General features: G+C 42.9%; 1 protein-coding gene across 1 annotated transcript in view; it reads left to right on the top strand.

Moving 5' to 3' along the window:
* Positions 1–14,820: 14,820 nt before the first annotated feature.
* Positions 14,821–27,644, top strand: part of T265_02675 (hypothetical protein) — a gene marked incomplete at both ends in the record, with an annotated part of 77,549 nt that continues 64,725 nt past the window's right edge. Inside the window, 8 exons of the mRNA XM_009166977.1 lie at positions 14,821–14,942; positions 14,985–15,168; positions 15,202–15,326; positions 15,365–15,548; positions 23,245–23,949; positions 24,361–24,486; positions 25,581–25,775; positions 26,777–26,922. Of these exons, the coding sequence (XP_009165241.1) occupies positions 14,821–14,942; positions 14,985–15,168; positions 15,202–15,326; positions 15,365–15,548; positions 23,245–23,949; positions 24,361–24,486; positions 25,581–25,775; positions 26,777–26,922 (1,787 nt within the window). The remainder of the gene's footprint in view (positions 14,943–14,984; positions 15,169–15,201; positions 15,327–15,364; positions 15,549–23,244; positions 23,950–24,360; positions 24,487–25,580; positions 25,776–26,776; positions 26,923–27,644) is intronic.

Below are 27,644 nucleotides of genomic sequence, written 5' to 3'. Positions count from 1 at the left end.
TTTACTCCACCAAAGGCTAGCCACAGGGGAGGCGTCTGGGAAAGAATGATACGATCTATTCGGAGGATACTGAGATCGTTGCTTGGTGATCAACTGGTAACCGATGAAGTTCTTATTACTGTGCTAACTGAAGTGGAAAAAATCATTAATGATCGACCTCTGACGAAATTATCAGATGACCCTCTCGACTTTGGGGCACTTACTCCTAATCACCTCCTGTTACTCCAGGGTAACCCTTCAGTCGAAAGCTCACCTGGATCAAACATGAAGCTAACTAGACGATGGCGCCAGGCACAACAGTTAGTCGATACTTTCTGGGTCCGGTGGATAAAGGAATACTTACCTACGCTGCATCAAAGACATAAGTGGGTGGGATCTGGCCGTGATCTTAAGGTGGGGGACTTGGTTCTCTTGGTCGATACGTCCGTATCTAGGGGTTCCTGGCCAAAGGGAGTTGTACAAACGGTTACGCCAGGAAAGGATGGACGAGTTCGTGACGTCATGGTTCGAACGGTGACCGGACTGTTGAAGAGAGATGTTCGACATGTGTGTCTCCTCGAGCAAACCATTGAAGATCAAAGTCCACCCTTGACCCCGCGGGAGTGTTAATTACGTGACGTAATTATTTGTTTCCCTATTCCTCAGACTAGTTCATCACCCTTCCGTGACTGCTCAAGTTTCAAGACTGAGCCGACTCTACCTCAACCATTTCTATAGACGATTTGTTTACATTTATCCATGGACTTGTTGAAATTTTGTTCCACTTTGAACTGAACAATTTTCCCGCTTAATTTGTCCGATAGCACGCTGCCCTTCGTGTGCCATCCTGTGTTGCTAACTGCCCAAGGTTCAATCTAGCCGTAAGCCTTTCTTTAACTCTCCTCATGATTTACTGTTAATTTCCTGTAGAACCACGGTCTACCTATCTGTACTGTCTGCCCAAGTCCAATTCAATATATTGTTCACTGCCCAATTGCGACTACTGAACAAACGCAGGTGAAGTTCTTAGAATTCGGTTTCGCCGCAATTACTACTGACCGTCCGTTGGTGAATTAGACTACACGTTACCTGTCAGATAGGACACCTAGATCGTGCGTTTAGGCTAAGTAACCTATTCCTTGCTTTGAGGTCACGGCCTTAGCACAGGATCGTACAACGGTGGTAAATGAATATCGGCGGAATGTGAGTGAACTTTAAATGGAGGTGTGCGACAGTGGATAGCACTGATCAGACAGGCGAATAATACGTTTTCCCTCAATCCCGCATCGAAGGCCGTCTTCCTTCCACTGGTGACAAGGAATATTCCATTCATATCCAAAAGACAAACACTGAAGACGCACTTACATCCGGAAGCATAACCACCAAATGAAGGCAATATCCGTCGTAGTAACAAGTGCAAAACCGATATATCAGCGTAACATCTCTCTGCCGTGGGTTCAGACCCATTTGACCAACTACTTACCCGGCTAACACTGCACAGAATACCCTCCTCGCAATCCAAACACACGTCCAACGAACCCTGGTTCACTTTACCCCCATTCACTTAGCAAGTCCCCCAAGTACCAGAACTTACCGTGGGTGATCATGGTAACTCCTACTTAGTGCTAGTTGCTCGCCAACAAACTGGTCAATAATGGTGTATAATCCCCGCTCGCAATACCATAAATCTATAAACTCTGAGCCACTAGCGCCATTTCAAGACCAGGTCTGATTCGTGTGTCCGAAACATGGCTCGCAGATGAAATTATGGACGTGAGTGTTCAGATCCATGGCCATAATATTCACCGCTTGACAGGAAGAATTCAAAGGGTAATGGCTATGCCACTCACTGCAAATCAGAACTCCGTGCAAACTTCGTCAATGGTTCTACGCCGGACGAGATCCCAGAGGCCACCTGGATCACTGCAGAACAGACCAAACGACCCGTACTAGTAGGCTTTATTTATTCGCTAACGGCCACCTTTCCCGCTTCTCCTACTGACTTGTCCCATATTATCTCTACATTACATGCCTTTCCTCGTTCGTGTAAATTTGTGCTGAGTGATTCCAACTGACTGGGTGTTTCCTGGTCTGCCACTACGGGCCCTGTTGGTTCTGCCTGGCTGCTTGCTCAACTCAGTGTAGTGTATTGATCCCAAATGGTACATAGCCCCACTAGTGGCATGCATGCACTAGACCTAGTTTTCTCAAACGATGGACATCTTAATACAGCCACAGCCGGTCCATTCCTCCCAAGTAGTGATCATGGCGTCGTTCTTGCAACGCAATCAATTTCGACCCAATTGCTCCTAAGTGTCCTTCCCTGTTTCACCTCCTCTCCCCAGACGTTCTGCACGCTTTTTCATCTGTACTGGCTTTCCGGGACTAAAACGAATTCTTCCTCCCGATAAACACGGCGAGTTTGTGACATCATCTACTAAAACATAATGACTGTGTTCACCTTGTTTCTCCCATAAAACGTTTCCACCCTGATATTTCTATCCATAAGTTAAAGGAACCCTTGGATAAAAAAATCATCGGGCTAGCAGAAAAATATCAGAATCTCACGATTTCTCATCATTAGTTCTCACTAATAAGCATTAAACTCACCGAGCGTTTTTACAGGTAGCTCTCCAACGCCGGGAACAGAGCAGCGTCCTCAGAATCCCTTATAACTCTAAATCACTCAACCGGCTCTTCCGTGAGCGTTGTGCTTCAAACAGTCCCCTGATCACCCGTTTGGGTTACCCTTTCACTGATCCGATAAGTATGGCAGATCATCTGAACGCTTAATTCGCTAGCTGCTACTTGCCCCTTCCATCCAACTTCAAACCCGTTTTGCCTGCTGTATTGTCAAAATTCTAAACGTCCATGGTGGCCTCCGGTCTCTCAGCGTCGCAATTTTCTCCCTAGCTGATGTTTCTGCCCTTCATTCATACTTGAGAGTCTCGGTTGCGCCTGGAGCGGATGACCATCCACCCCGAGTTCTGAGACTATGAACAAGATAATGATTCTTTGTCCCAAATCTTTTCACCCACTTAATAAACTACGTAATTGTCCTTTTTAAGTGGAAGCACTTGAAATCCGGATCACTGAAAAACATCTTCTAACAACCATACGCCCCTTTATTGAAAACATTTGAACGTCTGACCAAAGGCACACTAACCGAGTTCCTCCTGTCTCAGCTATCTTTCAGCGGTTGCCAGCTCCAGCCCTTCGAGACTATCACGGCAGCTTATGACGGTGAGCACTCCAGTGTAGCAGTTTACTTGTATATCCAAAGGCTTTCGACCCGGTCCCTCATATATCCTCGCTGCATAGGCTTAGTACTTTCGCTATCATAGGGACCTTATTTCGGTGGTTTGCTTTCTACCTGTCCGACAGGACACAACTAACACAAATCCGCTATCGATATATAGTGGATCCATACAGGGAGGCGTGCTAGACCCCATTCTCTTCTTGATGTATATCAATGACGTCTTCGGCGTCCGGATAAAGCCTTCTGTTTTCAGACGAAATAAAAATCGTGTACACGTTTCCTCTTTCTGTACATGCGCTTAACACTTGCCAGATTCAGCTAGACTTAGACTCACTGACTCGCTGGTCAAATGACTCAGGCCTAAGCTTCTCTTCTGCGAAATCCCAGATAACGCCCCGCCGCGGCTCCCTTCCGGTTGACGCGTGTGTAACGAGAACCTCATCACCCACCTCATAGAGCTCAAAAATCTTGGTCGCAGATACTTTTGCACCTTTGGTTTTTCTCATCAAGTCCAGTCCCAGGTTGCCGGAGCACGCAGGCTCAGTTCTCTAATATTGCGTTCTTTTCCACGTACGAGGCGCAATGGTTGCCACTTTAAGCCATGCGTACGCCCAATCTTGGAATCCTGTCCCATATTTTCTTCCCTTTATAACCAAAGTAGTAGAATTGCACCTGAAAGCGTTCGACACAAATTCACGAAAAGGATGATCCAACAGTCAAACCCTCCTTCTTAGCACTCAAGCTGTCAAGGTTTGGGCCTTGAATCACTGTGGTTCATACGTTTGAGCCATATCCATCACTATTACAGTGTCTGCTGGGCAAAAGTACTTTCATGGACCAAAGGTTAATTCACGCCTTTGCTATACATTCTGTAACTCCAGCAGTTATTTTATATGCCCTCGGGCGCGCACAAACGTACGCCGCTACTTCTTCCCAGTTTACTACGCTCGCATCCGGAACAATCTTTTTGAGCAGCTGATGAACTAAACGTGTCGATACTCTCCGCAATCCATGGATAAATCACATACTTGTGAAATTTCCGCCCCTTTACTTGATACCGAACCAACCCCCGACCACCTCTTTGAATCCGGTTCAATGCACATTGAAGTTTAGCGACGATAAATTTAGTAGACAAGAATGGGACACCGTTATTAAATCCCGCTATCGCCTTGACATGCTTCAAGCCACTGTATTATGTTAAATCCCTGCCTTGTCCGAATGAGTTTCTTTACTGGCCTGGACACCTTATACCTCGTACTAGCCAAGTCCACACCATGGAGTACGCTATCAGTTCAATCTAATGATTGGTACTCTGTTTGACCCGTCTATAACTACCAAGGCCCAAACCGAGGTCAGCCTCTCTTCAATACTAGAGCACATTATGCGACATTATGAATGTATAGTCCATCTGATGGTGTTCTCCACAGCCCACCGAACACCCAAGTACAATATCGCGGTACCCCTCTGCTTGACATGGAACCTCACAAGAATAGTCAGTCACCGTTTAGCCGTAGCGCAATTGCTCTGAATATCACTATTCCAATCCCATTGTCCTACTGGAAGCTGCCATTTTCACTTGCCTCCTCCATGATCTGCTTTTAACGGCATCTGTTTGCTGTTTGCCTGTCCGGCTTTCAACCCGACCGGAAAAAAGATTTCGTAGCCGGTGTACTCTACTAATGCACAAACTACGTTTGCGATTGCTTGGTGATTTTCCTCCTTGCAGATATGGTAATATGAACGAGGGATGAGAACCTGGTGTGGTGGTAGTTAGTGCCCTGTAGGGGGTTACCCTGTTACGTTGCATCATGTTACGTTTGTATACCCACCACCCCTCCAGTAGCACGGGCGCGTCACACATCGATAGTGGTTCCGAATCTGGCCTTTAATTCAAAAAATCCATAAAAATCTACTGTTTTTTTGTATTTTGTCGCAGGTAGTGGACCCTCCCAGTTGTGTCACTTGTCTGGCGATGCCGAAAAACAGATTGCAAAAAACGGAACTTCCATCCGTCGAAATAAGTGTTTAAAAACTTGTGATAGCCTGAAGATAATTTGGTATACCCATGGCTTACATCGACATGTAAATCTGTGGCTCCTTTAGTCATGTCTGAGGCTGCATCGCGCCAAAGTCCACAACAAGAGCCAAACAAAACTCAAAACTACTTACCACTTCCAAGAGTGGGTACATACAAAAAAGAAAAATATGCACTTAAAGAGTTTCCAGAATACAAGGCTAGTGCCTGAAGGCTTTTTGCCATGTACCGTTGATGACAGTACTACGGGAAGAGGTGGTCGTTACCCTTACATTCACTTTCCTTAATATATTGTGATATTACTCAGTGCATGGAATACCCCCACTAAATCTACTCTGTCATCCCGGAAGATCTATTCCCCTCAGTTTTGTGTTTGCTTCCACTAAAAACATCACGAGTCTGTGTACTTGTAACGATTTTGTCTGTCTCTGGTATTATGATAGTTTACATTGGCAAGCTTGGATTTATTGATTGCCAGTCTCAATGACTTGCTGCCATCACCCTAATTGTGGCAAACGTTTTTCTCTATACTTAGAATTACTCCTATCTGATGCGCCCTAAAACTCATCAGGCCTTACTGATCTCATCTCTTCTTAGGCTTCGACCATCGGCTACACCTGGTTCAGACGCCTTGTTTGGCTCTTATTCCCTCCATCTGATAGGTGCTTTGCACTCAAAGGGATACCCATCATGACCAGAAAATTTCCGCAAACTTACAATGTAATCTTACTACATTGGCAGATTCTCTGGCCCAGGTCCACGAAGATGTTGCTGCCCACAGAGTTGCACATCCCAGCTCAACCACCTCAAACGTGACGTCAATTATGGGTTGTCCAGAAACCAGGGTATGTCAGTGCAGTAATGGCATAGCACCGCTCTAACCAGTTTGATAGCATACCCGAAACTGTTCACTTCCTACTCTTAAGGATGCCCTCTCCCACTCGTGCTCTTACCTAGAACCGCTAACAAACTCTTCACCTGGCCCGATCGGCCTCCGGTACCCGTTCATTTTAAGACGCTGAGCCTTCCGTTTCTAGTATTACCATTCCCTTGACTCTTGTTCTATGTTCCCCACAGTTTGTCACTTTCTGTGCAGTTCGCGTTCCGTCTTGTGTGTTAGCACCAACTCCCTCCTCCAAGGAACATTTACACCAGACCCCACTCCAGCAATAACACAAGTGTGTCACTACAGTTGCAATGTGCACTGTGACTATAAGATTCCTACTACCATGTATCTGCATTGCTAACCCTCCACTTCACCACCCTCAATTACGATTTTCGTGACCTAAACCATCAGCCGAAGAGTCCAAGCCCACGAGGCCTCAGCGGTGGTCTTATATTCTATTTGACTTATGGGATGACGCCAACTCTGCTGCTTTACCAGAATTGATGTTCCGGTTCATCATTTTCCGAGGTTCACACAGTTCTTCTCATGTGTTAGACAGGAGGCCTCTTGTTTTGCCCCCGTTTATTTTTGCCCACAACATTCAAACCCTGATGACCTGATCTTACCTAATGTTCTCTCAAAAAAGCGGTAGTAGCCATGCTTCCCTGCCCGTGCCGTTAAGGGTTGAGCACATATTAATCGTGCACTGTCCACCACCTATGACCGAAGCTCCCTTGTACCCACAGACCCCGCCAGTCATGTTTTTATTATGACTGGAACATTATGACCGTGCCTGAAGGCATGCCACCGACGAGCTGGATATAAACCTTATTATTAATAACCATGGAGAGAGCTTCAGTTGTTGCACGTGAAACCAATAAAAAAAGAACAACTAAATTTCTTTTAAGCAGAATTTTTCACCACAACTTCTTCACTCCCTGTAGTGAAGAACTGCTACGGCTACGAAACGCAAGCGGTCGGCCGGAATATTAAGCCACTTGCCAGCTCGGCGGTAATGCGAACTCTGGTTGGCCGAAATTGTTAAATCAGCAGCCAAACATTATTCTGTATCCCCTGAGTATCAGTTGCTAGTGAAGAGTCCGGAACGGTGCCGAGGTTGAAGAGTTTCCTCAAAGCACATACCTGAATATTGCACTCTGCATATTTTTTAGAGCCCGCCTTGGGCGTTTAATTCACACTGTAGACTTTTCTCAGTTGTGTCGCTGAAGACGGCGACTGGGGGTGGAACTTGAGAAATGAGCTGAGGCGTCACCATTTTCCAGTGCTCAATTAGTCCAGACGAGTAGGTCCGATTTAGTAGGGTGTGCAACATGGAGGGTGGGCTCTATGATTGAACTGATCGCAGAATATATTAAACAACTATTCTTGAGCGTGAAACGTGATTCCTTCGATGGGAGTGATCGTTTCATTTAGCCACCACAAACTATGAACTAAAGAGATTTTTTCCAAAATGTAGGGTCATGGGGAAGTTTTGCTTTTGTTCTCGGAGGTTCTGCAAGTGCGAGTGTTAGAAACTGAGATCCAGCTCACGAGCAGGTTAAATCAGGCAGCTGATATTGGTGTAATTACTTGCGAAGTGCTCCAAAGATTTTATCGGCACTCCACTAAAAACGGTTCAGTACTGTTTTACCGTTCCTAAGCCAGTTAATGTGTGCATGGTTGCAGTGCAACCGGGACGCGTCCTTATTATAAGGTCGCTTAACCGTACACGCGGTTTACTCCCCTGCGACAAATTTGCTGCGGTTAACAAGGTAGCCAACCGCTATCTAATGAACCTCATTGTCTGAAGATAGTTCGGTAAAAAGTTCCCACCTGTTAGAAAAGTGGCGCCATCTTTCGCTGGTTATTTTAACATTTTTACCATGTTAGCGTATAGAAATGGCACAAAGATGAAGATAAAGGGAACATGAAGGAAAAAAGCTAAGCGAAGGCCAAAACCACAAGAAAGGTCTACACTACCCTTGTACCTCTACATCCTGCGTTACATTCCAGATTAAAATGTCTCCATCTTTACTATGCCATGAAGACCATCCACTCTCCACTGCAGCTTCCATATCCAAAAAACGATGGCCGTGGCCAAAGCAACGTCTAACGATCACCTCTAATGCTCATATGATTTCGCTGCCGCCAAGATGTAACAGAAATTAATTCATAACCAGGGGAATCGCCGGAATGAATCAATATTTTATTCCTTTATGCGTTTAAAAGGGCTAAAAGAGCCAAGCAGTGTTTTGTTATTCCGTCTTAAAAACAGTGGCGAATGCAAGACATAAAAAAACCGAATCTGTCAGCGTTTCTGGTCGCCAAATATAGCAATATCAATAGTCAAGTGATTGCTGCCTTGTCGATGGACTAACCAGAGACTGGGCAGTACTTTGTCATCTTCGCCACCAGCGGTGGAAAATCTATTTGTTGACTGCCATGTATAGGTGTCTACTACGCCGTGTTTGGCGTTTGGTCTTAGAACCAGTAAGCGTACCATGCGCTTCCTGTCATGCTGGATTCGTAAGTTTAGCGTGGGATAGTGTGAGTATTGAGTTTCGTACGTATATCGGTATAACCAGACGAACTAGAAATCCAGAATTCAGCGAAGCGTAACAACCAGCACGTATGTATTCGAGTTGGCGAATAGGTACAGCATATGGAACATCAAAACAAGAGAATAATGAATAGAGCAACGAAAATAGTATCAGTCATGTTCATCACAGATAGTCCGGATCAAGCGCACAACAGCCCGGCATTAGCATTGAAACGGCTAAAGATAGTGGTGCATAATAACACTTTTTTCCAAACAATCGGTGACAAGCGAAAAAGGGTATGATCAATTCACTAAAATTTGAAGGTGGGGGACAACAACACAACAAAGGGAAAAGGAAAAGTCAGGGACATTTTTATCAAGGGTTAAACAATTGTAAATTGCAAAAGATGAAAACTGGAACAGTCGGTCAGGAGTTTGGGTTTCCCGATAATAAAGCCAGGTGACCTGAAACAAAACTAAAAACCGTCGCTGACCGTGAGCGACCTTGGAGTTTGCCTTAACAACCAGGGTCACGAAAAGCCTTGGGAAGAAATGAAAGAACAGGTGGTTCAGTTCGTAGGCAGTCTTCGACTCAGAATTATGGTGCATTTTTAAACTTGGAAGACTCTCTGGCGTCATTGTTTGAGAAAAGTTATTTGAAATACATTTCTCAGAGAGACGGTAGTGTCGTTGCAGAAGGCGGAACAAGCAACCAAACTAGAATTTTTGAGCTTATGGGCGCGAAAAACTGAGAATGGTGTGCAAACCCGGAATGGTCGAAGTAAAACCAGGTTAGTGGATTAGAAGATCTTCCCACATACGGCCGGGGATAGTTAAATGATGTTTTTTGTTACAAGTAAGGGAGAAACTGGGCCGAAGTGATAGCTGAGTGTAAGGATAGGGTAGTTGAGGGTGCGCCATCAGACCGGGTATTCCACGGCTGTGTCATCATCTCACTAACGTACTCCAGTTTCTCAACGGCTCCTTAACAAATGGCAAGCTTGTAGTGATTGGACAGAAGAAGCGCACTTCCTTGACAGCTTCGTTTGAATAGGTGGGAATGGACAACACAGATAGAGTCCAGCCGACGTAGAATCTTATGTCATTTGGATTCACTTCGAGGTCCATGCGGACATAAGGCGAGATTAAGGCGTAATTGATGGCATGCATAATGGAAAGCTGCTGCCAAAATCAAAGCTTGGGAAGATTGGATCAATAAAGGTTGATGAGTATGTAAATGTGACCGATAGATGGTGTCATTCGTAGAAAAATTCTAAAGGGACATGGCAGCAAGTGTAAAGTTTGGATTCCCGTTGGTTGGCCTGACACCAAAAGACAAGCTGAGTTTGCCTATAGATTATGAGGACAGAACAGATCACTGAGTGTTATTCTGATTTGTGAGTGTGCTGTACACTCAAATAACAACGAAATAGGACAGCGGTTTTTGTAAGAGCGGCGCTCTGTGCTTTGCGCTGAGCGTAGTAAACAGAGACCGGTGGTACTTTTAGGTCGATTACAAAGTTCCATCAAAAGAACTCTGTGTAACCTACCGCTGATGTAATTGGACACGTATACAAACTTATATTAAGGCCTGCAGCACTATGTGTGCGACGTGAAAAACTGAACCGAAAGTAATCATCTAAAGCTTGTGGTGTGTTAGCTAGGTCGTGCTCCAGTTTATAATAATAATAATAATATTTCTTCCTAACCAATAGGTAGCATATCTTCGGGCTTGATCATAATATTACAGTCAGAGTGAGAGCATGGTTGATAGGGGTTGCGAATTGAATTGCTTAGGGTGTTTACGTTCACTATTATGTAACTTCAGTTGAGCGAATATTTCACCGCATTTGACAGCAGTAAGTGCTTAAAACACAGGTTTTACGGCCGTCAAAACATTAGAGCGCAACCTTGCAAATCAGTTTTCCACTATTGATTGATGCGAACAGTGAAAGTTGGGTGTAAGCAAAAGATTTTTCCAGATGCTCAATGATAAAATGTGTTCCGAACCGCATCAAATTGTATAATCTTTAGTCGGACCCCATAAGGCTAAAGCTTACGTTTTTTAGTCTGCTGGAGCGCCGAATGTCCCCCAGGAGCCGTTCATCTGGAATAATCTCGCTTTTATTTGGCCAGATTTACTGATTTTTCAGTTTCCCGAGCGCAAGGTGAAAAGTACCGCTCCCTTATGTGCCAGTGAATGATCAGAGTTGAAGTTCGGCTAACGAATCTGACTGGGCTGGTTTGCGATGGATATAATTTCAGAGTGAGCATGATATGAAAATTTATGATAAAGTAAGCGATCTTTCTGCTGCTCATCGCGCTTCATAGCAGAGTAAGCAGAACTACACAATATGCTCAACTTAGTAGTGAGCTGATTCAGAATGAATTCCACGCCTGAGGTGCATTTTTTAGGTACAATACACTAACAGGAACAACTATTTCCAAGGCGGGCAACGGATCTCCTGTTTTTTACTCTCATGCTCGATGGACAGGTTGCGAAGATTTTGTTTTCATTTTGAAAATTTGTCTAATTTGTCTTCTTTTTTAACCGCTGCAACACCTTATTAGCTGTCACTTTTTTAGTTACATGATCCCTCAGGTGAAATGCTTTTTGAAACTCAGTTTTCTCCATTCCCCGATAAAACGCTAACGTTGATGGTGTGGATGCCGTATAAGCAAAGGATTTCAGCGCGGAAATTGATCCAATTAGTACTACACAATATATATTGCATACCCCATAGAGTAGTATACCGCCATTGTCAACGTATGCGGCAGTTACCTGCGCACGACTTCCATCGCTCGTATACTTCGTCCCTCTTCAACCACTACTCGTCTCTCAACATTACGCAACATTCTAACGAGCAACGTATTGTTCCCGGGTTCTCCCCAGCAAACAGCCTGATCTATTTTGATACCAACCAGCTGGTCCTAATGCCTCGTCCCTGGTAAGACCTTGTCGCCTGCGCAGTGGGCGAAAGCAACCCATAACCCTGCATATTACGGCCTATGATGAAGCTCACCTGCCGCGCCTTACCCCTCAGTTGTGGCAGCAAAATGAACAAGGTTGCCGGGTCGACAAAACCCATTTCCTTTACGCCTCTTTACCAGACTATGGCCGTCAAGTTTTGGCTGCCCCTGGAGATTGCAGAACATGAAATTGCGATCTCACACCACATGGAGTCGTTGGTCTATGTAAATACAAGCACAGTAGCATTTTAGGTTAACCGGAACATATAATCATCCAGGTGCTCTTGCTTGCAGAGATCACCATTAAATTATAGATTAAGGGCTTTTTGCCACCTCTAATCTACTCTGAAAGAAGGTGCGTTAATTTATGGCCCCTTTTACTTCATTCCACCCCTAAATCCTGCCACAAAACACCACCGTTCAGCTTCACACCCCCACTTTTTACCCTATGTTTTAATCCAGTCCCTTTAAGATAACGCAGTGAACGTTGTGTGGAAGGGTTGCAGCACATGTTTTCTCCTGCGACAAACGACCATTATTTCACAGCCGCATTTTCCCTTGCGAGAGTCGATGAGGCCGAATTCTGTCTTCCTTTGAGCAGTAATGACCGAACTGCGCAATGGCTGCAGTTGCAGTGCTGTTGGTGGTCCACGAATGAAATCGTCGCACACCAGCCCTATGTTCATTGAGGATTCCAGTCTACGATTAACTTGTACTTTAGAATTACGGCTGGTTTTCTAGTATAGCCCTTCACGGGAAAGGTGAGTTGCTATCATCAACATCACTGAAGCCCCTACACTCACATTCCTACAAACACCCAACCACTAACATTACCAAAACAAATCCAGGGGCTTTTAAATAACAGCTGCATACTACGGTTATTTACGTCAGTACCTAGGGCAATATGGATTAGTTAAACCGACTTAAGTCCCCTGCGAAGGCTTCCAAACCGCCCAACCCCCCCCAGAAAAACAAGAAAACTCAGATTATTCCAGAAACGTAGAGCTGTTGAGAGTTAAAGTTCCGATGTTCTCGGTAAAGTCAAAAGGGGCACAAAACTTTCTGCGAAATCTTCATGGCAGACAAACTCGTTCTGGTCATATGGAAATAAATGTTTCAGTTGTAAACTATCACAAATATCTCATATCCCTTTCCGTATTTTCCATATTCTCTTATTCCCAAAGCCGGCAAATGCATTTTTCTCGTCTGTCTTCTCGCCGCTTACGCCGTAGAAAGACTACGTAAGTTTGAAATCCAAATGGCGGTCGTTTACTCGACGGACAACGCCATGAGGCCCTAGAGGAAATGATCGTCAACTACTTATCTCTGTATTCTCTTTTACTCTCCTCCCAAATAAAGCCGCTGAGTTTTATTTGTCTAAGGTTCCAGAGAGTTCAAGTACCATGTACAAGAGCCGGAACCGTCCTGAATCCGGATGTCAAGCCCTCCAATCAATGATCAGCACAATGGCATTGGAGACGAGATCACACTTCTCCTGTACTTTGGCTCCCTAGATAAAACTACCATAACGGTTTAGTTCCTCCAGTGCCAGTAATTTGATTACTCTCTAATGATCATTTTTCCGTCCCCGTTCCGAAATCCGGTCTTTTTCGCCTCGCTGGATGGCGTCACCAGAAATTTATGAACGATGTTCAGCCAAATGATGGAAATAATTCAAATCACCTTGAAAGGGATCAAAGAGATGTATATGAACCAACTCCCCTTCAAGTTTTACGGATTATGTTGACGTCTGTCCTACATCCGGCGCCTTTTCCGAGCCAAATATTGGGACCATTATTTCAAGCTTTATCTCCAATACAAGCTACAGTCTCTTTTCTAAGCAGTGCAAGTCAACGAATATCTTCTTGCCCATGGTGGTTTGCTACTGAAACGAGCTTTTTAAGGACGGTGTTGGATTACTTCCCGGCGGCTTCGAGAGCACAGTCGACAGAACTGCATCATCTCTCCTGCCACTTCGTAAATACGATCAGCCTCCATTCAATTGGTTCCTCATGGATGAGAGCAATCGTCAACTACTGCACGAGAAATACCCATTCATCGCGTTGATGCCAAACGAGGGACATCCAAGGATCTTCAAGGGAAAGTTACTGCCATCGGAAAAGCATAACAACTTGGTTTTTCGTCAGTCGCTAGAAAAGGGCGACATTTTTTCTGCTTGAACGGAAGCGATTGTTACGCCAATCTAGAAGGATGATGACCGCGTATCAGCCGGCAACCACGGAATTGTTGTCCTCAATATCACACAGTGCAAGGGAATGGAATGCTTTATGAAGCGGGACACCTTAAATCAATCTAGTATCAACAACTTGATACCCCCAGCACANCCCCTCCTTGCGGCGCACATGCTCGTATTTATAAACAGCTCCACCAAAGCTAAGGACGAAGAACTCGTTTCAGACGCCATAGTTTTGACTTCTCAAAGGTATTTGATCGCGTCCCACACCTTTCACTGCTGCACAAACCCAAGTCTTACGGAATTCAAGGAAAAATTCAACGCTTGTTCAGGAGGTCTCGTTCAGGGAGAACATTACGATTGAGGGTGGGTCAAAACTATCCTTTCCCGGCACCGGTCTTCACTGGAGCTCTTCAAGTCTCTTTTTCAAGACTTCGGCACAAAGGGGATTTAAATATCTCACCCTACTCACATGTATCCTCCTCACTTCACCAATAAAAATTTACCCGAAAGAGCACTTGACGTTCCGCGGATGACTTTTTACACCTTCTCCTTGTATGCACGCCTCCGCACTGAGAAGCCAAGGAACAATGCTACACATTTTTCCGCTTGTGCCATCCAGGTGAATGGAAGCCGATGAATGACAAGAAAAAGTCCTACGTGGGGACTGTGCACGAGTCCGTGAAATCCGGGAATACGTGTTTGCAAATCCCTTTCGAAATTCACCACTAATGTTCAGGTATATATCTTCCATCCCATTCACTCAGCATATGAATCGCAATTTCTGCGATGCTTGGCAGTCTGAGTTTAAGAGCCTTTGGCTTTCTACCCAAATATATTTTTTGGGTTTTCTGTACTGACCGCTGAAAATGCGACCTTGAAAACGACTTTGAAACGCGTGGTATCTGCTGCTGTCAACAGCCCGCTTAGTTAGAATAGTTTGCAGCAATAAGGCACGATGGATGAGGATGAGGATGTCTTGAAAACACAGGAGGATGGTTTGCGTTCCGATATACTGGAACTCAGAGCACAAATAGAGGAGAATGAGCTTATTCATGGTATACCTTCGAAAGGGATGAGGTAGAAATAAGATTTCAACAGTGTATATTTTATCCAACTTAGTTCTGTATACATTCCCAAAGATCCGGATTATTTTCGGCGAGAGAGAAAGTTAATCTTGCAACGCACATTGCAAGTACTTGAACCGAAACCTATCACGTTGCAAGCAGAACTGATGATGCAAGAACTGGATGCCTGTAGTCAACGTGAATTTACGGAGAAGACTTTACCGATTCTCTTGCACCAGGTAGATGCCGTTTTTATTCTACCTTCTGTCTAGTATTTTATTGACAGGATTCATCAAATAGTTCTTCTAAAACACGGCTATCTTCTGCGATGGAAGCGCTATTGTTCCTCAACTGCAGCCGTAGAGACTATTCAATCAGAATATCTGAATCGACTTGAGTATGTTGCGTTTAGAATCTGGATTGTCCTATTTTCAGATACTTGACGAACGAATATCTCGACGCAAGTTCACGGGCTCATAGGCTTGCTTCGACTAGAGAGGGTATTTTAGCTAATTCGGACAATGGCGTGGAGGATGTAACCGTCGAAGATTACCAGATATATCTACGGTATCACTTATCACAACTCCAGTCTCTTTCCTATGCAAACCAGTTGTTGAACGTAGGTATATTTTGGTGTAAATAATTATTCGCATTTAGATAATAAAATGGTTACCGTATTCTCACCGGGATAGAATCAAGGATAGTTTGATTGTGAGTTCAACTTTTTGTAAATATGCTGTCAATTATTATATCATCCAGTTAGACTGCTTTTACAAAGAACATGTACAATGAGCTGTGTCTGGCTTTCATTCTGTTATCACTCATTTATTAGGGAACCAAAAAGGCCATTTCATGGGAGTGTTTCATCAGTCCACACGCCACCACTTCGGTCAGACTAGATGCTGCTTATATGCATCTATCCATCTGAAACGCATATACGTCCAAATTTATTTCGTGGATGAAAATTCGACGATGTCGCTAGAATTTTTGCAGAGTGAGCAAATGAATGTCAAAACGTGGGAAGGCGTCCGAAACTGAAACTGCTTGCGTTGAACAAAAGTCATGGCGTTCTAGGGCTGAAAGCTTCCTGTAAGCAACAAATACCATTTGCCTAGCGTAAAATGGACATGAAATGTGCCCGACACGCCAAGCGAAACTGAGCTTGCGGTTGGGGAGAAAAACTTAAAGGTTCTTTCAAATGACGGCCGAACGACTATCATTGGTCATGAAACAATGGACTTCATTAACAATGGACAAGGTAAAACTTTTAACTATGTACCTCAAAATCCATGCATTTTGATTCCTGCTCGGATAGAATATCATTGTCTAAAACCTCTCAAAAACAGATTTTTAGAGAAAACCTGAGGTTTTCTTTGACGAATTTGTCGGCTGAGCAGGGTGAAAACTTTATTTCACAAGACTTTTTAAAATAACTGCAAAAGGAAACTATCGACAAATCCGACGTAGGTCACGATAGAATGACCGAATACCCCAAGTAAGTTCACTGCTTGATGTTAGATTTGGCGTGTTTGTCGTGCTCATGCTAATTTAAATCGATCTAAACAACAGATCGGTGAACACGGATGTTGATCTCAGTGACATTTTTGAGACACAAGTTGAAGTAATCCCTCGGCATTTTGCTTTAAAAAGTCGTGCTTCTGCCTATACTGATCAAAATAACGGCATAATGGAGAAAATTCCCTAGATAACGTTACAGACTGCCTACCTCAATCTACGTTTCTGCTGATACTGTTTTTTTTTCTGTTCCTTTGAACACCAACCCCTGCGGTCGGGAAGAGCCCCGGGTCCCTGAAATTCGTTGGTACCTCCATTTTCATAGAGCAACCAGAGCTAATGGTCCGCGTGTTTTGGCTCTCAAGACCCTAGTGATGACAGTAGTTACATTAATAGCAGCGCCATCCGCTGAATCAATGCAAGCAGAAGATCTATCACATGATTAAACAAATGAGTGAGCTAAATTGTTTTAAAAGTGCCATCACAAATGTTGTACCACATTCTGCCCAAAGATGTGGTAAATTACCTAGTGTAGTGAAATTCTTGCCGAAGCACATGAATCATTATGTTTTTTCCCCTGCGGTCGGGAAGAGCCCCGGGTCCCTGAAATTCGTTGGTACCTCCATTTTCATAGAGCAACCAGAGCTAATGGTCCGCGTGTTTTGGCTCTCAAGACCCTAGTGATGACAGTAGTTACATTAATAGCAGCGCCATCCGCTGAATCAATGCAAGCAGAAGATCTATCACATGATTAAACAAATGAGTGAGCTAAATTGTTTTAAAAGTGCCATCACAAATGTTGTACCACATTCTGCCCAAAGATGTGGTAAATTACCTAGTGTAGTGAAATTCTTGTCGAAGCACATGAATCATTATGTTTTTTCTTTTTTACAACAACTGGAATCTCGGAAGAATAAAGTTCACGAGTTAGACGCAGAATCTCCTGGACACCACATCCAACCAATCTCTAAGTTTAAAATTACTGGCCCAGAAGCTTGCAAAATCATTGTCTTCAAACAACATGAATGCTTCCGTGTGAGGGCAAATGTGACCCAGTTTTACAAAGTTGGATCAAGAGTTTTCGTTCGACAAAAGACGAAAACTAAGACGTGTTAAGATCCCTCCTCATACACACCTAAATATCTGAAAAACCTTGTAGGCTTTGGAGATGCTCATGCTAAACAAGTTCATGTGGTTGCTACCTATAACCTATGTGGAAAACACCACCACAACGTCCAAAAAAGCACCAACCTCGCATGGTGAATTGAATGTAAAGATAACTGCGCTGTCGGATAAGACATTTTGTGGAAACCGAGATTAACGAACTGGATCCTCGAACTTTCCTGGTCTCTGACCAGTAAAAGCTTTTTCTGCGACTTTCCCAAAGTTGGACGTATGTGGTGATGCTTAAGGTGAAATCTTCAAATTAGGATTCTCGTTTTTTCTAGCTTTTGTCCGCCTAACCATATAAGACTAATTCCTCGTCCGAATCAAAGTTACAGAAACAGAAAATATTTAACCGCAATGTGTAATAACATGGTATATGCTTCCGTCTGTGAACGCAAACGTTTTTGTCTTCAGGATGGCTTGCCACCGATTTATCATAGATTAGTCTAGATTATTATTTAACGTGACAAAATTGCACAATTCAAAACCATGCTGTAGAAAGCCCCAGCTTAACGCCACCTAAATCAAGTCATTGTTTCAAGCCATAGCTTTTATTTTAGTTTTTTTTAGCAAAACATGTACACAGCGCGCCTCAGGCAATCTTCAGTGTCCATTTGTGGGCCTTTCATGATACGTGAAGATAATATGTAGCATAAAATAACACCACCAACACCACCAAAATAACACCACAATAACATCAACAAGTTTAACCGAAAGCTAAGAAGACTTTTTATTTTTCCCTGAACTTAAAGGGACTGAGCGTATACATGGTTGATTTTCTAGCTAAGGGTGTTCAGGTATGTTTTTTTACTTGTAAGTTAACAAACTTCACTTATTACGCTGCTGTGTGCGCTGTTTGATTTAATGCACAAAGTCCTCACCGCACTCTGGGTGACAAGATCATGGTTACAACAGCATCCACAAAAACAAAGGCATTGCGCATATGACACTAGCGATGTTTCCTAAAAACCTATCAAATTTAAATCACTTTTAATACTGTTTATCCCTTCTGGTTATGTTTGATATTTGAGCCAACGTTTAGTCTTTTAAAGCCGATGTAATTAACTCTAACAGCACTACGGAAGTTGCACACTCGCTTATCAAGTGATTCTTCATTCGAGAATAACTAGTTCGATCAATTAATTTAATAATTGATTAATGGCACATAAAACCACACTAATCGTAAATTATTACCTGTTAAATGCAATAAACCGAGAACAAACCTTATCCGCCGGTAATTTGACAGTAACAGCTTTTTACAGCCCGGGTATTTCATTACACCCGAATACTCATTATATTTGCACACGCTCATGAAGAATGCAGTCGCAACTAATGAAACATGCTTAGCTGTTGCACGTGTTCTTCGTCGGGTGGTCCGGAAAAGATCCAAAACGGATGAACATTTTTGAGCCTGGGGACGTAGAAACACACTTTTGCAATATAATGATAAATAAGTATTTCAGCAATAATCTTCTCAGCGTAACAGAGGGAAAACGATATTGTCCCTTAGAGTTTTTGTGTCGCCGTGTAGATATATATCGATTTGCTTTCCAGGTCAGCACATTTTTCATTTTATTCACACCCAGTTATTGCAAAACGAACTTCACTGTCTACGAAAGTCCCCATTACATTACTCTTTCTTACTCCTTCAGCTGGGCACTGTCTGCTGCAAATACAATATACTATCTACTGGCTGAAAAAGTATGATTTATTCCCAAACATATACGATCATTTTTCTCCAAGAAGTTCCTCATTAGTTCACCGAATTTAACCGGTGTGGCGGTGATGCTCGCTGGTCTGTGAGTCCACTTATTAATGTACACTAGACTACAAATCTTGGTTTCATCAAGCAAAATGAATACTACCAATTTACTTGCCCAGCCGTTGACAGCAGCGCTAAATATCGGAGGGATCTACCGGTGTCAGGACCAACTTGTCATGAAATCCAATATGTCAACACGATATTTACTGCTTATGGTCCAAGTTATACTCTTGCAACCAAGACCATGCAACATTATGGCTTAGATAACTGAGTATGCCTTAAACAAAGCAAATGGTAAGTGCTCAGGCTTCGGTTGTTTGTTGTATAGAATAGTAAGCTAACAGCATGATCACTCAAATAGAGCTTAGTTTTGGGTAAACACACAAGCCAATATTGCGCAGGCGCTAATCATTTCTGATTGATTAAAATTTATTATGAGGTGCTTGTTAAATTCAGTTGGCCTCTTGCTTATGTGGAACGCTAACTCAGCGGCAAGAAGCGGATAAATGGAAACCAGTTATTTTTGTCTCAAGAGCCTAACGTAATACGAAACAGCGAAACTGGATACAAGATCAAAGAAGACGGTCGTGTTGCACATAACAAGCATTCTCTGCCACTGAAAAGTGATTCAGTCATCTGCATACCTGAGACGTTCAGAAAACTATCTTTGATGTATTTATCATACATGTCCTCAATTTTGGCCATTTACAAACCAAACCGTAGATTTTTCATTCGGTAGTGGTATTCAAGATTTACCATTGCTAACCCTATCAGCTTTTAGTGCAGCTTGCCACCTATAGGTACTTGGTTGGAGCAGCTCAACAGCAGCTTGCTAGTTACAGCTATTCTATTCGTCTGGTGATCGCGGTTGACCTGACCCTCTGAGTCTGACCCGTTTAGCACAGTATTCACAACAGTTGGACTACTTTCCCAGAAGAGAGACTTTGGTCTAGGCTAACTTTCAAATGGAGAAATAGCGTTGACAATTTTCGGTTTGTTTTAGCTTTTACCGCAGCATTTTCTGCGAGGCTATCATCTTGGGTAGATGAGCTAGGATATATCACCGATTATTTGAGCATACTATTAAAATTGGCTAAAGTCAGCGGATTTTCAGCAAGATAATCCGGAAATGAGTCTTTGGTAAAGCATTTGCTTCACCCAAAGAATTTGGTCAGCACTGCAATTTACAATAACCAACCGTATGCTACGCCTGCGGGGTCGTTTCTCGCGCCCACTTTAGAGTAACGAAAGACTGAAGGTGGACAGAATAAGATATAAAAGACGGAAATGAAGAACGTTACGAAAAGCTGTGTCGATATCCTCGCGTTTCATCTTCCGGGATAAGCCCCACATGCAGCGTTCTGTTGTTGGCCAAAGATATTAAAATATATGCCAACTAACCGACGTCAGTAGCATTCATGCCCCAGCCTATCAGACAGTCTGACCGATTGCTGAAGGTGTAGGTGGGCTGTCCTTTTGCGGTAGGCTAACGCTGAAGCCACCCTTCCGTTGCAAATTGTTTCTTTCCACTGTAAGGTTTTATTCAAATAAGCTTACTTCCCTCACGCTCAGTGAACGAAGAGGTTACAGCTGGAATTGCTTAGCTTTAATATACTTTTATGCGTTGAAGAACTTAGCTGACTGCACTGAACTGAAGTGTTTTACGACAGTGAAGCATCAGTTTTCCCCGTGTTGCTTTCAATGATGATGATGATGAATGGAGCTTCCATCAATCGAGCGTAAAACTGCAGTATAATTCTTACTGTTTAAGATCCTCCACATCAGCAAATTTCTCTAGCAATCAAATCAACAGTACGTAACGTACACTGACTAATACTTAAACTGGGACAACGCGACCACTTTTCAGCATTATTTCTGATTTGATCCTAGTTGGTTCAATAGATTAGAAGCACTCAATTGAGTTGTACTTATCTAAACCAAAGTGGGACACAAGTGGCAGTCAGCTCCTAGTGAAAGGGGGTTCTTTATTGATCTAATCTTTGAAGTATCAGTAAGAAATGTTTATCGATGACTTGTGCGCAAAACTGTTTATGACTTGCCAAAAAGAGCAAGTTTATCTCAGCAAAACGGAACAGAATGATCCAAACAATACGAGTCCGCCAATTCTTTACTGTCACGTATGCGGCACATTTCAAAACAAGTAGTAAAGCCAGAAATCAAGGGGTGATTATTTGTGCGCTCAGAAGAAGCTACTTCATATGAGCATATAAGTCTTCCGGGTCCTGAAGGTATTTTTGCCAACTGGTGCAAACGTGACCGGCCTTAAATTGATCCATGAGTTTTGCACACTGGATTCGCACGATGTGTTTTTCTTCTCGTGGCATCCAAGTGTAACATAACAGTGGCTGGAAGATGGAGTTTTCATATGTCCGTTGGGTTTTTTATTTGCTGTAGATCAAGGCTCCAAATAAACAAAGCCTAGAAGTTAATTAATTCAGATGCACCGTAAGGGTGTCTGTTGAGCATATGACGCGTGGTTAATTTTTGTCAAATCGGCCTATATTATCCGTGCTGCATATAAGGCCGACGAAGACCATGGAAAACACATTGCTAGTTTTACTCATTTTGAGACTCTTCCCATCAAAGCTGTTCCTTATTTGGTAGATACCATAAACGAAAAATTTAGATAAAGTTTCTCTTCCATTTAATTTGATTAGAGGATCAGGGATTCCCGCAATAGATAGTGTCTGTTTTTTGACATGCGGTGAGTATCCACAGCACGTGTTTTGTCTCGAATGTTCTGTCTGTGAACGAAACCACCCCAAATAAAGTTCTTCAACCATTTGAGAATTCTTCCTCGATGGGTCTCTCTAATGGAAAATTTTAGGAAGCCAGGCTTTTCTTTTGAAAGAAACACACGCTTCGTTCTCTTCCTCTGAGTTGCCCATACCGTTCTGGTTTTCTGCGAGGTTTCGAGGTCCTTCACAAGCAAACGTCTTCGAAAATCAACCATATCAAGAGATTTTTAATACTTTCATTGCCATACTCACTTCATTAAGACATCCAGTGTTTACGACTCGAGAGATAAATTAACCTCCTCATTGTTTATTGTAAAGTAGGCTGCTCAAATTTAGTGTCCTGTGTCTCTGTGTTTTTTCGTAAAGTTTCATGCGGCAACACATTTAAGTTCCAATAAAACATCTTCACTTTTGTTTCCCACTTGAGCGGTGACGAACGATTTTTAATTAGCCTGGCTTGCCTTTTTCTTTCATTTGTTGTGAACTATGCGATGCGGCACGGCGACAAGTATACAAGTGCTGTATTGAGCGTCATTCGACAGTTGTTCCGAAGATCACTAGTTGGAGACCAGCACAAAAGTGACACTATTGACAAGTGACTAGAATCTATCGACTGTTCCATGTAATAAGGCCCCATATTTCGGGGTATTACTCGCTTGTTGGTTTCTCAAGTAGGAGCAGTTCTCTTACCGTTTTTGAACCCTTTAGACGCGAAATGCTAATGTCCGAGTAGTTCGTAAAGTTAAACGATTCTGACTAATGACCAACAGACACTTCCTGAGGTTGTTGGTGGAGCATCTTCACTAGTGATTATTGACGGTTTGACTGAAATCAAAATCTTCGAGATAGATAGAATCCTCCATTTCCCACGTGCTTCAATCCACCCGTTGAGGGACTGGTTTATTTTACTAGAAATACCGCCATAATTCAAGTCCTTATTAGTTAGTCTCTGATGAGTTTGTGTTTGTGCTCTTTTTACAAAACATACTGGCTTGAAAATTGTGCGAGCCTTTTTTCAAAAAGCAAGGGTCGTTAAACTGGTTTTGAATGAGGTTGGTATTTTAAATCCTAGGCAATTTTTACCAATATCCTAACGTTTTTATGTGTTTTAGAAACAGTATCCATATATTCTGTGCGAAGATGTCACAAATGTCGCACCGCGCGGTGGTTCTGAAGCTGGCGGAACTGAGGCGGCAACAGTGAATTTAACGAAAACGCAAGGGGCAGTCGAACGTGAAATGTCAGCGCACTCGATGAGTGCCGATGAAGGTGAAGCACTTATAGCGGAAGAAACTGAAACTTTGCGCTCTGGACAGCGTGCTTCCAGTGAAAAGGGTGAATCGGGAGTTCCTCCATCCCAACCTGTTGAAGCCGGTGTGATTTTGGATGAACTGAAAGCTCTGGAACAGGCACATGCCGTGAACGAATCCATGTTTGACGAGACTAACACAGCCACCACTGCGCGCAGTTTACCGCCTTCAACAAAAAAAAAGTCATTTCAACGAAAATCCCTAACAAACGTGGAGGATTCTGATGATCCGCTGCAAGGACGAGGCTCAGAGATTGCTTCTGCACCACATCCTCAAAGTCATTTTCGTTTTTCCGAACAGGCTCCACAGCCCCCAGCCATGATGCACGCTGCTGTAGTTGGTGCCAATGCTCCCTTGCAACCTACAAAAGCAAATTTGGATTTGGCATCCAGTGGTGGCGGTATTGTGACGAATGACAAGGTCGCAGCCCCCCCACTGCACTCAAATGACCTCGAAACACTTCGACCGCATTTGGTCTACTTTTGTCACGCTTATGGTATTCAAATGGTAAGCCGAATTATTCATAGAGAGTGCAGCTACAGTTTTTGTCATTGTACCTAGTGAATGCACACACCCCATACCACATGGTTGATTTGAAATATAAGGGAAGACTGTCATAGGTGTTCGTTTTTTGCGGGTGTTCGTTCCTTTTCATACATCTTAAAAAAGGTTGTGAGGGCTGAATTGAGTATGTATAGTTGTATTTGAATAGTACTGTCAAATTGATCAGGTTCCAACACCGATTAATAATAATAGTGCTTTATACTAATCCACGAGCTAAATTATTTCAGTCGTTTTCGAACCCGACAATATCAGGTAACTTTTCAACGTCAGCGTTGAGTACTTTCGATTCAAAGATAAATCAGGTAACTCAACATTAATGAAAGTAATTCTTCAGCTTTTGTTCTTCCTTGACAGAACATCCAAGCGATTCGTTCATCAGCAGACGAAATGGAGTTGTTTGCAGTGATAAACAGAAAGTTTCGACAGATATTCAGTAGACAAGAGGAAATGCTTACCTTCAAAACGTATGACAGCGCAAAAGTAGGTGACACTTATTTCGAATGGATTTTTGATATACATAACTCTGTAATGTCGACAATCGTCATTCTTGTTCTTAATCTATCTGTTTCTTTTTATTTGTGTGGTCCTATCAGTTTCTTTTGGGTTGTGGTTAGCATCTGCTTTCCTGGAGGAAAACTTCTAACTGTTTCCCAGAAGGGAGCAGCCAAATTTTGCTTGAAAGTTGCTAGAAGCCTGAAAGTAGTCACTACCTTTGAGGCTTTTTGAATATTTTGGCGGTTTTTGCAGGACTTTGGGGCTTTCGGAGCTTTTTCTTTACGCCAGTAGGATGGTCCTGAAAGTGAAGCCATTCCATGAGCTTCATCACGTGTTATCATGCATGAAATGGTAAGATAATTTTGCTCCATTCTGTCTGATTGTAAACTATGCGCATTAAAGTTGACTACTCGTGGCTAGGTGGCTGTCATCTATAAGTTCAAAGCACATTATCCCATGACAAACATGAAATTCAAACTACTGATGCTTCTCAAGAGAGGTAAAACTATTGTCCCGTATCCATAATAAGTTGATTCCATTTGAGAAATAAGGTACACATTGAAAATTAAAAAAATCAACTGCTTCCTTCCTTCCACATGAGTTTTAACGGCTTAAACAGGAAGTGACTCATCTGAAGTGTTCCTGCATATTGTGCACCACCTAGAACAAGAGTTTTTCGGCGAAAAAACGTTTATGAAATAAGTTCACAATGTGATTTCCTTTCGGAACCCACCAAGTTCCTCCTATAACCTGCCAATGAGTTTGTTTACTCTGTGGTTTTAGTAGATCAGTTTGTGATCATCGCATTAAAGAGGCTCATCGTGATATATAACCCATGAGCCATGTCTCAGAGGAGGTACTCAGAGAGACAGTCTCAACTGAAGTTGACTTGGTCGCCCTCACTTGTATACATGGTAACGGTTGTACTCATCTAGAACTCCTCTTTTACTAACCCGTTTTAGTGTGTACGCATGTGATGCTAAACAAAATGCGTCTGTGAGCATGCTGCCATTGTGCTATCCGCGTGAATCTGCTGCTTTACCAAACACGCCCGTTCTAAATTCTCCCATTATTCCCAGTCTGCTTCTGAACGGTGGGGTCTGGACAGCTGGGTACGCGCTGTGAGAAAACCCAGCAACTGGTTACCCTATGTAAAGCTTCGACCAAGACGTCACGAATACCTAGTCAAGCTTACCATGGAACTTCGAAGTGGGACCGTAGTTGATGACCTCCTCAAAGCCTCGGCGAACTTTCTCAAAATGAAATCCCCGGAGGTTAGTACTTCGGAAGAGTTTATTACTCCACGTTATCTTATTTGTGATACGCCTGATCAACAAAAACTTACAATGTGATATTAGGAATTCGGTGGGAAGAGATGAAAGTTCCTACACATTCGGCTTGATTACGTACGAGATGAAAGAACAGTTCCTGTACAAATCAGTATGATATAAATGGCTAAAATGTAAGGTGACTGTAAATGCCCATGAACACGTGAGCACACAAAATCAGAAGATCAAAGAAAGACAGTGCCAACTTTTCTTACTGCCGCTGAACAACTTTTGAGGACGGCGTCCCTAGTTTTTTTTGATAATTTACGATGCATTTTGCTAGTCTATTGCCATATCACTGATACGAATAGATGTTATTTCTTGGCCTCCATGGTGATGTAACCCTACAAATTTCCAATAATAATAATAACCGATAATAAATAGGCTCTCTTATTTGATATCCTCTCGGTGTCTAGTTTTCATGCCGCCGATACTGCCAGGTTCCCCAAGTCTGGGCAGGAGCAGCGGGGTTGCTGAGGTTTATTTCAAACGACGGACCCTCGGTCCATAAGTTCAAACCTCAAACACCGAGCTATCTCTATGGGTAGAAAAATTGCACCTCATGTGAAAAATTTAAAATTTTAAGGGTGAATTTTACGCGGGAATGGTAAATCACTTTTCCTGAAGCGCTGTCTGAAGGTGCACACTCGTTTCTGGTTAATAACACTGTTTTAGACCATTTAAGTGTAGTGCAAGGCGTTTCTGGTTAACAGATGACCAAAACACCGTGCGACACGTGCAATTCGTGATGGAGAAAATGATTGTTGCGCCGTCTGAATAATGTCTACCTACCTGCCTACCTACCTATTTACCTACCGAATGGCACCATGCCCAACCATCTCATCGCCATGTCATAATGCAAACATGCACTTGTAGTTGGGTAATTTGTGTTGTTTTGCATCCTCAACATTACAAATGCTCTTCATTGTTGAAATTCGCTTCTTTAGAAAGTGCAAGATTCTTTACGCCACCACGCAATGCTTGTGCAACATCCACCAATTGTCCATTCAGCATCTGTGGTGTCGCATCGTCAGGGACAGAGCACAGCAGAAATATTCAAAAAAATCTACAACAACTCGGACGTCTTCGGCAAGTAAGTGACGGATGACTTATGCTGCACGTCGGGGATACAGTTTGAGGTTAATTTTACAAGCTAAGTTATACATGGTGCGTGAGTAGATCCCAAAGTTTGGTGCTAGTCTTCTGCACAGCCAGGTGAGAACAGTGATAAGTACGTTAGAATGAACGATAGTTTTATTTTCTCGTGATAACCACGAAGATTACTAGAACTGTTTGTTTTAGCTAATGCTTCACAAATTTATACGACAGGAGCCAGAAAGCACTTAAGTGCTCAGGCAAGATGAGTGCTAAATATGACAAGCACTAAATAATTTTATGGACCAGAGAGTCACTGGATCAAATTCAGCTAGATAGCGAGTCATGTAGTGCAACTAGAATAGCTCTTAAACCACCCTACGTGTGAAAGTCGCACAGGTTTCTGCCAAACTCAGAGGTTTGAATCATGTAACCGGTTTCTGATTATCTTTGCTGTCGCTGGTGGTTCCAATTGTGCCGGTTCGGAAGCACCATATATCTCCCCTGGAACGTGGAATCTCTTGCAGTTGCATGCGCATTTTCAGTTAAATTCATGGTCTCATTATTTTTCACCCGTTGTGCACGTCTATTCATAAAAAAGGTAATGACAAATACCTCAGTTAGCACAAATCAGATATTTAGTTAGCACCAGGCAGCAGGTTTATCCCAAGTCACAAACGGCATTATGCATGTATCCACTCGAATCGAGACAATAAATTA

Source organism: Opisthorchis viverrini, assembly GCF_000715545.1.
Source record: "Opisthorchis viverrini unplaced genomic scaffold opera_v5_34, whole genome shotgun sequence".
Lineage (NCBI taxonomy): Eukaryota > Metazoa > Platyhelminthes > Trematoda > Opisthorchiida > Opisthorchiidae > Opisthorchis > Opisthorchis viverrini.
Note: the sequence above shows the minus strand (reverse complement) of the source record. Positions and strands in the feature narration are given on the sequence as shown.